The sequence below is a fragment of the Labrus bergylta genome, chromosome 1, assembly GCF_963930695.1.
Source record: "Labrus bergylta chromosome 1, fLabBer1.1, whole genome shotgun sequence".
NCBI lineage: Eukaryota > Metazoa > Chordata > Actinopteri > Labriformes > Labridae > Labrus > Labrus bergylta.
The window spans coordinates 28,294,274-28,311,088 of record NC_089195.1 but is presented as its reverse complement, the minus strand read 5'-3'; the positions used below and the strand labels follow the sequence as shown (position 1 = coordinate 28,311,088).

At 40.1% G+C, this 16,815-nt stretch overlaps 1 protein-coding gene and 1 long non-coding RNA gene across 2 annotated transcripts; one reads left to right on the top strand and one right to left on the bottom strand.

Annotated features, from left to right (window-relative positions):
• The first annotated feature begins 1,508 nt into the window (after nt 1-1,508).
• On the top strand, nt 1,509-8,254 carry LOC136179894 (uncharacterized). The gene is made up of 2 exons (XR_010666818.1): nt 1,509-4,448; nt 5,787-8,254. It is a non-coding gene; the product is annotated as an uncharacterized lncRNA (long non-coding RNA).
• utp6 (UTP6 small subunit processome component) lies at nt 7,399-16,499 on the bottom strand. Its single transcript, XM_020646419.3, has 19 exons — nt 16,236-16,499; nt 15,538-15,622; nt 15,399-15,440; nt 15,191-15,283; nt 14,335-14,382; nt 14,180-14,243; nt 13,943-14,061; nt 13,682-13,759; nt 13,507-13,588; nt 12,786-12,867; nt 12,522-12,700; nt 12,250-12,329; nt 12,052-12,129; nt 11,491-11,670; nt 9,993-10,073; nt 9,080-9,189; nt 8,834-8,900; nt 8,541-8,613; nt 7,399-7,975 (listed from the first exon to the last, which is right to left on the bottom strand). The coding sequence occupies exons 1-19, from the start codon at nt 16,325-16,327 to the stop codon at nt 7,821-7,823; spliced, it is 1,788 nt and encodes a 595-aa protein (XP_020502075.1). The 5' UTR covers nt 16,328-16,499; the 3' UTR covers nt 7,399-7,820.
• Between the last annotated feature and the right edge of the window lie 316 nt (nt 16,500-16,815).

The window sequence follows — 16,815 nt, the reverse complement described above, 5'->3', positions numbered from 1 at the left end:
CAATAAGAAATAGCAGGCTTGTAAAATCAAATATCCCGACACTGATCCGTTATGGACAAACCTACAAATAATCTATGATGGTTTTAACCTTTTAATAAGTGAAAGTGACGTAAAGATGAACCGCTCACAGTCTGCTGTGATGCCATTTACAGGCCTGCTTCAAGTGTGTTTTAATAATCACCTAGGTCTCTTTTAAAATAAAAATCCCATGCTTCAGCGAATGTCTTACCTATGTGTCACTTGCAGCACGGAGATGCCACCAGCGTACCCCTCCACTCTATTAATTACATAAAGCATCTTGTGTCAGGATGCTAAATTCATTAGTGAGGTATGTGTTCGGCATGCTAGGGTCAGGACAGATATAGACACAGGCCTCCAAAACAACTTCTTCTTAACCTGACACAGTTGTTGTTGTTGTTGGACGTGATGAAGCGCGTGTGTTTCGTTTCGATCAGGTTTGTTCAGGGAGACTTTTGAGTTCGGCAGAAACGGTGACGTTTTTTGTTCAGTTTCTTTTCCAAAAATCATGGAGGATGCGAGTAATTTACTCGAAAGGTTGCCGATTAAATTTTCATCATGTGTGCTTTGAAGAGAAATAAATTACATTGACTCATTTTGTAATAAATTAAACTTTTTGTATTATTACTTTCATCTGGCCTATTTTTGATCTGGCTAAAAAAAAAAAAAAAAAAAGCCTAAATAATAGAAAAGAGATTTGTTTTAAAAGTTATTTATCAGGAGCTGTGCACTAGAATTAGGCCAGCAGAGACACACACACACACACACACACACACATTTAGTTTTTTATAGAGAGATGACATGTGAAAGCTGCTCATCATTGTGTGCATCAGATAGAAAGAACCTCTGCTCTGCTTATCTGTGACTCTTTCTCAAGACTGTGAAGTTGAAATATGACTAATCAAAGGTTTGAAATGATTATTAAGCAATGACGGTTATTGTTTGACCCCTGAGCTAAAATATAGTTGAACACATCTCTGCCTTTCATTTCATTTAACACCAGTTTGCACTGTATTCATTAAGTTTAATGCCTGCACTATTGCACCTTTATACTACTTTGAATATTACCTGGAGCCTTTAATGGGTCCAGGATATCCATCAGGGACTTTGTGGGACCTTTTTTTTTTTTTTTGTAAAATATGTTCTGCGTTTTTTTCTCGATATATTTCCCCATAAAATGATCTTAAATCGCATCATGTTCAATTATAAAACGGTGCGTTTACTGACCTTAACGAGCGTTGTAATCACTCCAACTGATTAGTTATTACATTGTTTTCTTTAAAACTGACACCATGTTTGTATTTCCTTTTAAGATTTCCATCTGTTTCCATTAGTTTTCACTAAAAGGTAGGATGCAGGAGTATTTTTGGTCTCTAACTTCGGGGTTATATGAGCCGGAAACTGGGACTTTGTAGGCCAGTTGAACATATTGAGGACTCACCTTGCCCCCAAAGACCCAGTCTCTGACCCACTCTATCATCATCATCATCATCATCATCATTCGTATTACCGGGGACGCAACCACACATTTACCCCAGGATTCTGGATTACACTTTCTATTTATCTTTTCTTTTTTTTTTTACAGCATTTTTGAGGTAAAGAAGGTTAAATATGATCACGCCGATACATACCCAGTGATCTGCTGTCTGCCAGTGTTGGTGAGAAGTAGGTGATGCTGCTGCTGTTACCTGTGTGTCGGGCAGGTGTCTGCATCCCGCAGCCATGTGGAGACTTCGCGTAAGAGAAAGAAAGCGCAGACTGTCTGGCTGCTTGTCTGGCTGCCCGCGTCTGCAAACCAAGTTCAACTTCACCGATCATCCAGCAGCACCGCCGCCCCAGTAACACCGATCACTTGGTCTTACATGCATCCCAGATTTAGCAACATTATCCTTTAGAGGTCGGGAGTGGTGGGTGGGGGGGGGGGGGATGAATTGTCTCTTAGGAAGAAGTCGTCCGGTGCGCCCCCTCGGCCTATCTGCTCCCCTCTGAGAAAAAACATTACAGACGCAACAGTGTCGTTGCCTTGTGCCAGCCAGTTTTCCCCCTCCCTCCCTTAAAAAAAAAAAAAAAAAGCTTCAGCATTTCCCACCGAGAGATACCCGGTGCGCTCCCAGCACCCAGCCAGTCACCCAGTATCCACTCTGGAGGGAGGCAGACCGGGAGACTTGAGTGGAAAAAAGAGGTGCTTGCTGTTGCTAGCACCATGCTGCAGCCTCGATATAATGAGCAGGGTATTCCCAAACAGCTGGAAGGAGCTGATATATGCTGCTGCGCCCTCGTGTTGGGCCCTCCCCAAAATGGACCGGTGCTAAGTGGTAAACTGGTTATTTTCAGCGCGTCACTGGCTCGCCTCCTATTATAGGTTTCCGTCGGGGGCGCAGCGCTGTGGCCCCGAAATGTTCCAGTTGTTCTGACTTTAAAGCAGCCAAAGAGCACTGTACGGAACAATTTCCGAGCGTTTTTTGTTTGGCTGTCAGTGCACACATTCCTGCGGTGTGTTGTGCTCAGCCCGTCCACATGCGCCACGCGCGCCCGCTCCGCGCGCAGCTCCGGGGCGGCTCGTCTGCGGCTCTCTCAAGGTGTTCCCCTCTTTTTATCGATGCTGTTCAGGAGGCGAGATCCAGCCCCAGGTCCATCACAGCTCGCGTGTGACATGTTGGTGCGCTACGACCCCTGGTGGCGGAGACGCGCCACGACAAGCATGTGTGGAAAAACGCAACACGACCTTTTTTTTTTTTCCAACGAGTGTGGTCACGTTGAGCAGCTCACCAGGGGGTAATTACGGCACGACAGCTGGACATATAGAATCAGAGATTTCATTTATTAAAGGAGATTTGTATTCTAATCCTCGTGATTATGTTTATCGATTGAACTTTTTATTGTCAGGCAAAGTCAGAAATGTGTCTTGCACCGCAGCGTAAACATTAAAGACAACATGTGACACGACATTCAAAATGATTTCTTCTTGTCATGTCATGTCATGTAATGTTACATCATGTTAGTTGCGTTAAGTTACGTCATGGCATGTTGAATGGTGCCGTTTCGTGTCGCAGTCCGTATCCATAGGGACTTCTAGGGTTGGAACCAGAGGGTCACTCCCTGGTTGCGGAGATGCCATTGAGCAAGGCACTGAACCCCAGAGTGTTCTGGCGCCCCCTGTGTGCAGCCCCTTCACTCTGACATCCCTTCATTAGTCCATAAATCCAGTTTGCGGATTTGTAGATGTAGGGCCTGTGTGTGGGTATCATTTCTCTCAATAACAAAACCTGGATTTTCCTGGGATTAAGTTTGACATGTTATTTTGTTATGTTGTGCTATGTTTTGATGAGATGAGATGAGATGAGATTCAACTTTATTGTCATTACACATATACAAGTATAGAGTAACGAAATGAGGTTTGGCATCTCACAAGAAGTGCAAGAAGTTTTGTTATGCTATGTCATGTTTTAATGTTATGTTGTATTGTTTTGTGTCCTGTCATGTTATTTTATGTAGTGTAATGTCATGTTTTGTCATGTCAGTGTCCAGATTTTAATCCACCCTTTAGAGAGAGTTTGCTTTGAATTGAATGAGATATTCTACGCTCTTATTTCACATACTATACACTGTCTGCATTTAAACACTAATCTAACATTGAAATATATTTAACATTTTTCTGCTATTTTATCTCTGTATGCTTATGTGTTAATGTATATGCATTTATAATTGTCTCTTTATTTGCAGGTTTGCTTTTTTTTTTGTGAAATTCTCTGAATTGTGTCATTAAATGCAATACTTGAACTGAAAGAAAAAGCTTTGGCTCGTTTTCTTCATCGTGGCTTTTAAGACATTTTCCCCAAATCCTGAGAAATCTGATATCTTGTCATCTATTCTAATAGAGGTTACTGTTCAAACGTATATCTAATTTAATTAAATGACTACATTCGTTTGTCCTCCTCTGTCGCCTTCTGTTGAACAGGTCATGCTCCACTTTGAGAGTGTGTGGTGACGCCCCCTCTCATATGGGTTCAGTCAGCTGCTTAATGCAGACAAGCTGCTCACTTTAACCCCCGAAAGTACATCAAATGTACTTATCAAACTAAAAGAATAATGTTAAAGCGTTGAATATAGTAATTAAATCGATCAGTGAGATTCATTTTGGTGGCATGTTGTTTTTTTTCTGCAGACAATAAAATCCGGTTGTGTATTCCATGTTGTTAAAATGTGTTGTGGCCAAAATATGTCAGGACAAGAGTCGATTTATTTTGAAGGGTTGGACCGGAACCGACGCGTTTCATTTAGACTAACTTTGCATCAAGAAGAAATGTCCGACTTTGTACCTGACATCAACAGCCCGGCTTCTCCCAAACAACATATCTTAATACTCCAGCAACGACAGGACGGATGTGCAGCTTCATCTGTGACGTCACGTTAACTTCTGACACCCGTGGGTGAGTTCTGAGCGTCTCAATAATTGTCTTGTTTGCCTTTAAAAACATTTTTTTTAAAAGCCTGTTCGTTTTGATCTCAGTGTACAAACACACACACGGTCCTTGTTCCTCATTTAGCTCAAACTCAAGTTCCTGTTGCACTGCAGATTTGGACTTTCCTGATCTCACTGGAAACAAATGGAGGATCAAGTTGAGCCAGTTCAGTGTATTAATACTGTAATGACGTCATCATGCATTGTGGGAGCAGAGAGAGAGAGAGAGAGAGCGAGGAATGTGAAGAAACACAACAAGGCATATAGACAGGCTAAATGAGGCTGATGTTTGAAAGTTAGATTGCAACTGTAGCTCAAAGTGAGTGTCATGCTGTCATACATTTTTATATTCTACCCAATCAGCAACCAAGTCATAAGGGCTTTATTTATATACTGTGCATCATAGTGTATCATCATGAGGGTTTATTCTGTAGCATTACATCTTATTTTCATCAGGATACATATTTATAAAACACATTGTTAATCTGCAGAGTAACCACACCTGCAAGGTGAATGTAATTAAGTTAAAAGTTTGGAGATGGAGTAAAAGTATTAGCACTGATGTAAAGTGTAGATTTATACCTCATTTTTCCTCAAGTACAATGCTCAATATAAATGTGTTTTTTTTTTCCAGTCCACAACTGAGAGACACAAGTAGATAAACATGAATGAATAATAAAACCACAACAGATAATAAAACACTTCAATTCAAACTATGAAATTACTCAAACCGCCAAAGGGTTCTTTAAGTCAACTTTATCAATTTGAGCAAATTCAATCCAAACTACTCTGTTGTTGTTAATTGTTTAGAAGCAGCTTGCGCATGAAAAAGCATAAAAATTGTAACATATAGACAACAATAAATTACATGTAGGAGATAAAATATTGAATTGTTTCTAAAAGTCATGCAAATGTTTTAAATACGACTGATGCAGGAACAACTTGTCTAAAGGAATCAGTCTTGATGAAATGATTATAAATCTGTCTAGAAATATAAAAACAAAGCAGAGCATTATGAAATCGATTGCTGAGGAGATAACATATCCAAACCTGAACGTCATTACAGATAGTTGATTGAAATATTTGCAGTATTTAACTTTTTTTAAAGCATGCCAATGAAGCATTTTGAAGTGCCTGCTTTGATCAGGAGTTTCACTTTAACTTCAGATTCAGATTTTTTTTCTTTTCCCGAGAGAAGCTCCACAGGATCATGTTATCTGTTTATGATTGTAGATATATAAATGTCATCACAATGCCCGCACAAAGCTTCCCCCTCTCTCTCACTCTCTCTCCTCTCTCTCTGTAGTGCAGTGGGGCCGGTGAGCAGCGGATGCGGCCGGCGCCCGGCTGCAGGCCGCCCTCTCAATGGTCTCTCTTACCATGAAAGCGTTGGTGGATGCTTTATGGGCGGTGTGGAGCATCGGGGCCTCCATTTATGACTACATCCACACCAACGCCATGGAGGAGCGCATCCACGCCCTGGAGGACGTCATCAGCATGCACCAGTGTGTGATCGGACTGCTGTCCACGGGCATTCTGGTGCTCTTCACCTACATCCTCTGTAAGAAGCTGTGAGGCTGTATGAGGGCAGAGTCAGACGCTGGTGTCCCACATGGTAAAGTACACTTTGGGGTACATCACATCTCAGAGGGAGGAGATGGCTTGGGTCTCACATGCACTGACACACAGAAAATGTAACACCTTAAATAACTCAGAGACTAAGATTTATTTTTAAATCTTTTTTTTTTTTTAAATCATTGTTCTACACTTTGTTTGTTTGTTTGCTACTCAGTCTGGCGGTTTTAAAAATAGATTTTGTAATGGTGTTGGTGATTTTGTTTTCCAAAAAGCAAATGTTGATTTAATGCTTGATTTGAATTGCTTTATTACCGAGCAGGTTAATCGATTCAACTCAATTTTGGTTCCTAACAGGGTTTGAAATATCTGAGCATTAAGATCATCAGAAAATTACAATCTGAGGTTGACTAACATATCTCCTCTTCAGCTTTTTCTTTGATCAGCTATCAGATGCTGAAACTCATCACTGACATCGACTCTCCATAATATCAGCAGCATCTGACCATGAACTCTTTAATGATTAGCCAAAAGTAGCTCAATACAAAACATCTACTACCTACCACCATAAACTCTAAACACACTCAGTCTCAGAATACAAACTCTAAAAACAGTGACGTCTGCTGACTGGAGGTGTTTCTGCTTGTCTAAAGGGATCATCATTGAAAGTCATTATTAGCAACGTCTGCTTTCTGCTTTTGGACAGTTTTCTTGTTTGCACTGATTTCTTTAAAGATTCCAGATAACAGGAGAAGCTCTGTACTCTGAAACTAGACGTACTGTAAATGTGAACATTTTAGAGGGTGCAGAGGGGCTTTAACCAGCCAAAGGTGTTAGAAAAAGTGCCATTATTTCATGATATATTATCTCTAATTGCACTCATGGTTCTTTAAAAATCATGTGTCCAATAAGAGAAATAATCCTCAAATCCCCCTGATTTAGTTTTATTAGAATAAATGTTAATTATCTGTATCATTCTGATTATTAGTGTTTTTTTATACCTCGTAACTGTTACATCGTGTAGAAGCTGCTGCTTTAATGAATCACTTGAACTAAGTGTCCTTAAAACATGTAAATACATTCAGTGATTTTAGCTAGTCTGACAAAATGTCATCATGTAGTACTTACTGCTGCTTAATGTGTTTTTGTAAGGCCTGAAAGGTGGGCATTTTTCATGATGATTATTGGTACTGACAGTAAACACTGGATCATAGTTTGAAAAGAGACTTTCAGAGGACAACTGAGCTAGTCGTCACAGTTACCTACATTAACTTCAGAGATTAAGAAACAGGAACAAGGTGTGTGTGTGTGTATATTTGTTCTGACTCAGAGGGATCACAAAAAACATTTCAAAGACTGTTTTAATATCATGACAACAGTATCAAAGTTGTTGCTCTCGAAGAAAATGTGGAATTCTATTCAAGCGGACATTTTGACATAACAACACTTGTCCCACATTAGTCTGGTATCAAATCAGGATCTGTAAATACAAAATGCAAACCGGATTCAAGTTGGAAATCTGAGCTGTTAAATGTTACAACTTAAAGCTGCAATCGCAACTCCTAAGAACATTTTGTTCAACATTGCTGGACCGCAAACTTGAGAAACTGCAGCGCTGGATTGCCATTGGAAAGCATTGAAACAATTCATGGATGGGCATAGCACCAGATTCTAACAGGGTGCCGCTCCTTCAGCTGATGAACTTGTGCACGGTTTGTTGAAACGCTTCCAGTCGTCCTCTGAACTCTGAACTCGTCAGCACTGCTCACAAGTGTCCAGTCTGAAGGAGAGTATATTTGGAAGTGAACCTCTCCACGCTCTCCCCCTCGAGAAACTTCATGGCTCTCCAGTGGATCTTCCCACAGTTCTCCGGCTGCCCTTGGGGTCCCAGCTCCTCCTGGATGTACTTCAGCCACAGATCTGCAGGAAAACAGAAAAACAACAGAAACCATGAGAACACTTCCCACAGCCACAGTTAGAGCTCCTTCTTTGAAACAAGACCAGCAGTTTAAGTGGGATCCAGTATTTGTCCAGGAATGTATTTTCACTGTTATCTCCACATCAGATCTGAGCTGTCGGGTCACATGACTTTAAAAACGTTTGACATTAACACATCATTTGTTTTAGCTCTATGTTAGAGGGAATGTAGTCCTTAATACTTGAATAACAAGACATTGTGAATAAATATTTTAAATAACACTTCTTCTTTTTCCGACTCTTTTCTGTGGTTCTCAAAAGGTGGGTCACAGAGCCGTTTTGAGTGGGTCGCAAACGTGTGCCTGGCAAAAAAAAAATACGTTGATGGTGCACTTTTTGAACACGTTTGTTTTGTTCAGTGACATGTTTTTTTTTAACCGTCTGAGGTCCAAACTGCACAATCTTTCATTCAATTAATCTGATTGGTTGAAAAATATCAGAAACGTTATAATCTCATGGAGGAGTTGGCGGTGGGGCCACTGCTTTAAGTCATCTGAACTCTGCTCACCGTCGTCTGAGGTGCCAAACTCCTGCAGCGCCCTCTCGTAGTAATCTCTCAGACAGCTCATCTTTGGAGTCTCCTTAAAAAGAACAAAGAACATCGTTATCCATCATCTTGGTTTATCAGTAATGTCAACGTATGAGAGCGCAGAAATCTTACTCCATGTCTCAGAGTTTGGTCTTTCTTTTTAGTCAAAATAATTTAAAACATTGTCCACGTAATCTATTCCTAAAAGTTTAAAGTTTTAGATTTGTTCTTGTTTTTTTGTGTGTTATGTGTCACATGGTTTGTGTACGTACTTGTTCCTTCTCGATCTGAATCATCTTGGTGAAAAAGGCTTTGGACAGAGGTCGGTTTTCATTTAAGCTACAGAGAGAAACAAAAAAAGAGATTAAAATCCTCAACTTCATAAAAATACAATTAGAATCCCCAGAGTTTAGTTTGCATTTTTACTACAATGATTTATGATACTCATTTGCTAAAAACATTGTCATTTATTTAGTTAAATAACAACACGAGCAGACAGACATATTTGTTTTTTTTACCTTGTAAAGGTTTTCCTCGCTTTTTTGTAGCCTCCAGTGGAGAACGACCAATCAAGGTAGCTCTCTTTCATCTCCATGGCAACAGCCGCTACAGCAGACAGCAGACCTCTCTGGGAACAAACAGGAGAAAAAAAAACTGTCTGAGTCAGTGTCTCGTTTCAGAGGCAAAACCAGAGCAAGCACTAAGGGGGGTAAAAATCTGTTCTGCTTTCTCAGAAGTATTTCTCTGCAGGAGTAACACCTTCTGTGTTTTCACCTTTTGTATTACACACAAGAAAAGTGACATGATTTAACATAGGTGTTCATGTACCACTGCTGTCTATGTTTATGTCGGGCTTTCTTTTTTTCAGAACATCTTGAAATGAATAAGAATACATACAGAGGACGTCGTTGTGGTCTACACTGAAGAAATGCACATGTTGGTGTTAGTGAGAGCATTCAGTGTTAAGGTTGTTATTGATGCTCCAACACTTTGCGACAGCACTTGTTTTTTTTATTTTGTAAAATATTTTTTGTAGCGACAGGACAGTGGATGGGCCACAGAGAGAAAGGAATGACACGCTGGAAGAAATGAGCCACAGGTCAGATTTGAACCCGGGCGACTCGCTTCGGGGACCACAGCTTCTGTACATAGGGCGCACGCCTTAACCATTCTGCCCTAATCTATTCTTTTAATAATTAATAGTATCGAAATTCATTGGCATTATGAATATGAATCTTTGCATTGTAGACAGTGGGCAGGAGTTTGGCTTCATTTTATGGTTATTAATGACCAAATATCAAGTGTCCAGGACTTGTACTTTCATCCTGTGTTATTGAAACAAGTATCAATATCGTTTAATTCTTACTAGAGTTGTGTTGTAACAACCCTACACAGTGTAGTCTTATAGTGAATCTGGTGGATTCATGGTACCTTGAAGACGGCTTCTGTCTCCTCAGGACTCTGGTTGGCCACGCTCCACTGGACCTGCAGCTGCCACAGAGGTAGACTCTCCTGTCAAAACAGGATGAGAAAGATTCAGCTGTTAGCGGGGCTTGTCTTGCTCAAAGAGACGTCAGCATGCTTCCCTTCAGCATCACACTTCAGGAGAAGTGAAGCAAACATACCCGAGCGTGTTTAGCTTTAACAGATTTCTTGTTGTAGCAGCCGAGCGGCAAGTTACTGTAATTAGCTCTGAGGTAGCCGGATCTCGATCAGAAATGTGTAAATTGTATCTCACATCAAACTGGTTTAAGTCAGATATTTCACATTTTCTTTTTTGATGTATTTACACTTTTGTGCTCAGAAAAAAAACGTTACATTTTTCAGCAACCAAACACAGACCCCTGGGGGTTTATAGTATTTCCCAACACTTAAAGAGGGTGTTTATCTCAAGAAGAAAAGACTTAACAAGCAGCATGTAGTAATCCTCCTCACACAGTCTGTTAAACCCCCCCCCCACAGTAACAAGCAGCTATTCTACCAACAACTTAGAAACTCCTGCGGCTGAGAGAAACATACTCACACAGCATAATACTGTGATATACAGAATGGTTCTGTACATCTGTGTGAAGGGTAGGAGTGACAAGGCAAAGCAGAATGATGGATCAGATACTTCATTTCTAATGATTTTATAGAATCTTCTGTTTAACTGGGGCTTTTTGTTTTACTCTATGCAGATGATCTGATTTACTTTCATGTGACATCATGTTGTACTGTCTGAAATGTTGTTGTTTTTTTTTTAAAAGAAGAAAGGCTCACTTCAGAAAATCATCACTGATGATTAAACGAGGTAAAAAAAAACAAAAAAAACATGACTGACAACCTTAAAAAATCTGAGGTGTGTCTGGGAACTTCTGAGGGTTAGTTTGATCCTTGTGCAGAGCTTCTGAACGTGTCAGGAGTAACTGGTTCAAACAGTTGTCGTCCTCATTTAGGGTTCACTTCAACTTTAATTTAAATTATAACACCATATGCTAATCCTCGTGTTTTTAACTGACGGCTTAAATTGAAATCTCTTACACATCTTGAGCCTCTTCTGGAATACAAGGGGGCGGAGAGAGAGCCAATTGAAGAACTTGGTTTAATGGAATTGAGAGTAACTGGGCCAAGGAGATGGCCCACTTAAACAGCAGGGCTGGTGGTGTGTGTGTGTGTGTGTGTGTGTGTGTGTGTGTGTGTGTGTGTGTGTGTGTGTGTGTGTGTGTGTGTGTGTGTGTGTGTGTGTGTGTGTGTGTGTGTGTGTGTGTGTGTGTGTGTGTGTGTGTGTGTGTGTGTGTGTGTGTGTGTGTGTGTGTGTGTGTGTGTGTGTGTGTGGTAATAGAAGCACAGCTGATGTGCTCAGTTTACACCCGTGAAAATGGCCAAACTCGATGCGATTGAGAACAAATCAGTGAACTGGCGTGACCGTGTGATCGTGAGCGCCGCGTACCTTGGGATTCACGTGTGTGAGAGCGTCCTGGAATAGCTTGCCCACGGCTCCACTCTCCAAGTGTATCAGCGTCTGCAGACTCAGGCTCCACACTGACACTGATTGGCTGTAGCGCTGCGTGGCTGCCATGGCAACGCCGGCCGCTCCCTCCGCGTCTTCAGATGAGAGCAGGACCTGCAACTTTATGTGAAAATAAAAGACAAAGTTATTGGAGGACAGCGGTCCAAATGTGCCATTACCATCCGCTTCTTTTGATAAATGATGTTTAATCTTCTTTAATATTGAAGTCACAGTGGAGCTGGAGATTTATTAGAGGGCATTATACTGAAAAGTGTTCCTAATATTTTGCCCTCCCCATTAACATACTGTACATGAGGGACGCACAGTGTCAGGAACACTTTTCAATAGAATGCATTCAAGTTTAACACCAAAAACACTCTGACTTCAATAATCAATCTAGAGGAGAATGATCATCTTCTAGTCAAACGTGATGAATGAAATACACATTAAAGGTTAAAGCCCCCCTTTGATTCCACTTGCACATTGAATGAAGCCCCTCACCCAGTTCTTATAGTACTCCTCCTTCAGCAGTGAGGAGTTGTGGGCCCGCTGCAGCACTCCCAGCAGCCTCTCCTGCCTCTGTCACACACACACACAGAAACACAGGTGTCAGGATTAACTATTTAAAAAAAAAAACGCTGCGCCAGAAACACCGGAGCAGCTCATATGTTAGTTTACTTGATTGAACTTTTTGGCTACCTTTTCCTTCAGCTCTTGCACATTTGTCTTCCTCTTCAGCCTTTCCAAGCAAAAGGCAGCATAGCATGTCCACATGGGCTCTGCAGCGAAAAGAAGACGTGCATGGAGATGTTGTATTACTACAATTTTTTTTTTTTTTAAAAGTCAGCAGAAAATGAATACATTCAAGGCATTTCAGAAAGCCAGATTGAATATAGTTATGTTTTAGAGATGATAAAGAGGAGTAACCCAAGGCACGATGTCTATTCTCTGTGTGTGCATGAGGCTCTTACCAGTGTTGAGGCTCTTGACCCCCTCCTCATAGACCTGGCAGCAGCGCTCCTCTCTGCGGTTGGTATCTGAAGCTCGGCCTTTAGCCGTCTGCAGCTCCTCTCCTGCCCCCGGAGCCTCCAGCTCCCTCCTAGCCATGAAATCCCACGTCAGGCTGTCTTCAGTGTAGTTGGCCTGTAAGCTGCAAACAAAGTGATGAAATATTAGATGAATATTAATATATAAGAAAGTGAAGGTAGTCTTGTGTAAGTGTGCTCGGGTCTTACTCCTGCAGGATAAAGTCCTGGAGTTCTTTGGTGAACTTAAAGATGGCTGCTATGTCCAGAAGGGAGATGACAAACTCTGCTTCTAAAGGAGAGAAAAACAAGAACAAAGTTAAGAGTAAACTTTCTGAAGTTTTTCATATAGAAAGAACGGTTATCTTTTTTTTATTTGCAGAGCTGAGGGATCATTTGATAGCGCTCTTGTGACTGCATCTTAAATATGAAGCCAGTTATCTTAGCAAACAATTAACGGGACTCCTTCTATCTAAAACCTTCCTCCTAGCACCTTAAAGATTTCAGGTTTCATTTTGTCTGGTTTGTTTGTTCAGATTAAAACCCATTGTGAAAGCTTAATTTTTTAATAATTGACACCTTACATGTGCAATAACTTTTTGGACTTACATTAATTTGTCTTACAGCTGGTTGAAACCATATAAACACATGCTAAAATCGGTGTGTGTGTATACATGAAGTTACAACAGGATGTAAGAGCAAAATATGACAGAAAAATCATTTTTGCAGGATTGTTCAACTGTCTCCCTGCTTCTGTATGAAACTTTCTCCTTATAGAAATGGATGACATTCTTGTCTAAAGGAGGAAATATCTTGACAAATCATCATTTTCTTAGGCAACAGTCTAAATCAGCATCATGTGTAAGGGTGCAACGGGTCACAAATTGTCATGGTTTGGACCACAGACTTAGAAAAAGCTAGAATCTCCTACCTTTGATTTTCCCAGTAGACTCTCTGTACACAATCTCGGCTAGTTTAGCACTCAGGATCTCTGGAGAGAACTCATATTCACCCTGCAGAGAGGAAAGAGCCGATATTAAGACACAGTTTTCAGCCCTCATGCATCGTGTGTGTGTGTGTTTGTGTTTAACCTGTGACACACTCACCAGGTCCATCTGAGCCAGTTCCAGCTCTTCCTTCTGCTTCCTCAGTTTCTCACAGTGAAGCAGCTCCATACGAAAGTACTGAGGCAGAGTTGTTGTCGAAAATTAGACCAGAATATTTGACGAATCCACAATCACAACTGTCTTTTCTACACCTGCCGCCTCCACGGCTCGTCACTGGATTTTGTATGATCAAAAAAGTTTCACTACAAAAATGTCTGTTTCTATAAGTAGTGAACTTAAAGAAGGCAGAAGTGGTTTTACCTCCTGATAAACTTTCTTGTTGTTGGGATGGAAACGCAGAGCCCTCAGAAAAAGGTGTCTGGCACTCTCAGATGAATTTCTATCCTCCAGCTCACTCTTGGCCGCCATGATCCACATCACTATGAAGGGGAAATACAAAGTCAAAAATTATTATTATTTTTTTTTTTTTACATGGGATGATGTGTCAGTGAAAAGTTCAGGTGTTCAGGAACACCACAGATTTTAAAGCTTCCACACCTGGTTTGTCTGGGTGAATGGCAAGCATAGTGGAGAACACTTTGCTGATCTGAGCTTTGGTGGCCTGATGTGTGAAACCCAGAGGAGAGGATAATTATTATCAGCATATAAAGACAAGAGTCGTACTTTAAACAAGTGATGACATCATGACTTACCCATTTCTTACAGAAGGCGACATGTGAGAGCCAGAGCTGCACGTCATCCTGCCGGGAAAGAAGATTTTTTTATAACTCATTTATCAGTCCAATAATTCATTCATTTCAAAATGACTACTTATTATATTCCCTTTAATGTAAAGATTGTAAACAAAGTTGTCAAGAGAAGCTAAATTAACAAACGTTTGAAACGTTTTCTCAAGACTTGTGAATCACGTTCGATGGCGTAAATCATGCCGAATCTTTCCTTTTAACATTTCTTAATCTGCATGACCTATAATAACCCTTTCAACCGCATTAGCTATAATCAATACACTAATAATAAATAATCAAACATTTATTTATAACACACTTTACATCTGCTGTAGTGTTGTAGTCAAGACCACACTAACCGAGACTGAGACCAAGACCAAGATATTTAAGGGTCGAGACCGAGTCTAGACCAAGACCAGGACCACAAATATCAATGAGACATCATCATCTTGTGAGCAGGCGGCATGTCACTCACTTACACCGTTACACGGGGAAGGTTGAGGCCGTAACAGGCGGATAAAAGTCCAAAGTTCAAATTAATTGACGTTTTTCCTTCTTTAGGAAAGAGCCATTTTTCTTCTAATCACAGTAACGACGTGGGAAAATAGCCTGTCAGTGCCGGTCTTGATTTATAATCCAGAGTCTGCCCGGTCTGAGACCCGAGTAAAAATGCTTTAGATTCCAAGACGAGACCTTTAAAAAGCGGTCTCGAGACCGGTCTTGGATTTGGAGTACGACAACACTAATCTGAAGTAAATCTCAAAGTGCTGATTTCATAAAAAAACATTTTAAACTGTTTTTTTAAAAAAGTGTTCATGGTTACCTTCCACTTCTTTGTTGCTCTGCTGAAGACGCTGTTAATTCTGTGGATGATGGGATACTCGATCTCCTCTCTTTTGAACTGGTAATGAATGTGCTGCAAAAGCAAAAAAAAAAAAAAACTGTTATAAAACATGACACGGTTTGAAGTAAAGCTAAACTTCACATCAACATTTGAGCAAAGCTTTTTCAGTTTATTACAAGGGACTTACCGCTCTCCTCTTCTTGATCAGCTCTAAAATGTTGATCTCATACTGAAAATAAACACAATTTTCCAGTAAGAGTCTTCATACATCGCACATTATTTAATAACGCCCTCATCCCAAAAAAAAGAAAGACGCTGGCTTCTACCTGAATGTAGGCGATGAAGTCCTCTTTGTTTATGATCAGCCTGTGGAGCTTGTATTCCAGGGCTGTCGCTCTCTTTATTATGGATCTGTATGGAAAATCATTGGCTTGTAAATATCAGATATAGTATAGAAAATTGTATATAGATAGATTATATACATAGAGAGATTATAAGGAACACAGGAAGTTAATTTAATTTAATAAAAATTAATTATTGAGCTGTGGAAAAGGGGTAGGATTAAATAAGTTTTATACTTCTTCCTACTCCTTTTCAGGCATATCAGTTTAATATATTATGTAATTTTCTTTTTTTGTGAAATAATTTGAACATTGTTTTTTGTTTATTGTATTTTCGTGCTTTTCATTTTGTTTTGTATTTTTGATATGTTTGATTTTATTTGATATTTCTGAATTAAATTTAATCAATCTGATAAATAAAAACAACCTCAGAATTGAAACATGAATTTCTCTTGATTTTAAAAACTCGCCTGATTTTGTTTACATTATTTTCAGGTCATCAAGGGAATGCTAAGATGACAAAATTAAATGGTTTTGGGTCAAAGGTTTTATTCCTTCATGGAGACAATAAAAACATACCGGTCATTTCAACTAAATGTTGTCATCCAATCTAAAAGTCTTAAATCTGAGGCGTGTTGTTCCTTTTTAACAAGAAGCCCAGGCTAAGTTAGAAGTTGTCTTACTTGACTTCCTTCTTGGTGAACAGTCCCACTCTCTCCAGCTGCTCCAGCTCAGGGATCCTCTCCTCAATCCGCTGCTGGACGATCTCCGCCATGATGCGCACGCAGCCGCTCCGGACTCAGGTAAGTTATATTCTGTAGAAATAAAGTGATAGAAATGTCGTCTTTAACTGAGACACCATGAGACCGAAACGTTGCAGCTGTGGGCTGGCTGATGCTCCACTTCACACATGTGTGGAAGTTGTGATGCACATCGTTTCCGGTCCCGTCTGCAAATTGGTCCGACTGGAAACACGAGCAAGTAAAGATAAAGATTAAGATAAACTTTATTGATCCCACGTGGGGGAAATTTGTGCATTACAGCAGCTCCAGAAAACAGGGGACAGGAATATACTTATAAAAAATAAAAATAGAAGTTAAAAACAGATCAAACATATTTACATCATTTAAATAAAAAAAATACAATAATGTAAAAAAAATACAATAATGTAAATGTAAAATTACACAGTAACTTGTTCTTAAAAAAAAAAACACACGGTGTGTAGCATGAGGTGGTGATGTTGTTAAAGTATGTAAATATGAT

Coding starts and splice junctions, on each gene's coding strand:
- utp6 (XM_020646419.3), bottom strand. CDS start 16,327: ATGGCGGAGATCGTCCAGCAGCGGATTGAGGAGAGGATCCCTGAGCTG. Junction 15,623..16,235: donor TTCACCAAGAAGGAAGTCAA/GTAAGACAACTT, acceptor TTTTCCATACAG/ATCCATAATAAAGAGAGCGA. Junction 9,190..9,992: donor AGACAGAAGCCGTCTTCAAG/GTACCATGAATC, acceptor GTTTGTTCCCAG/AGAGGTCTGCTGTCTGCTGT.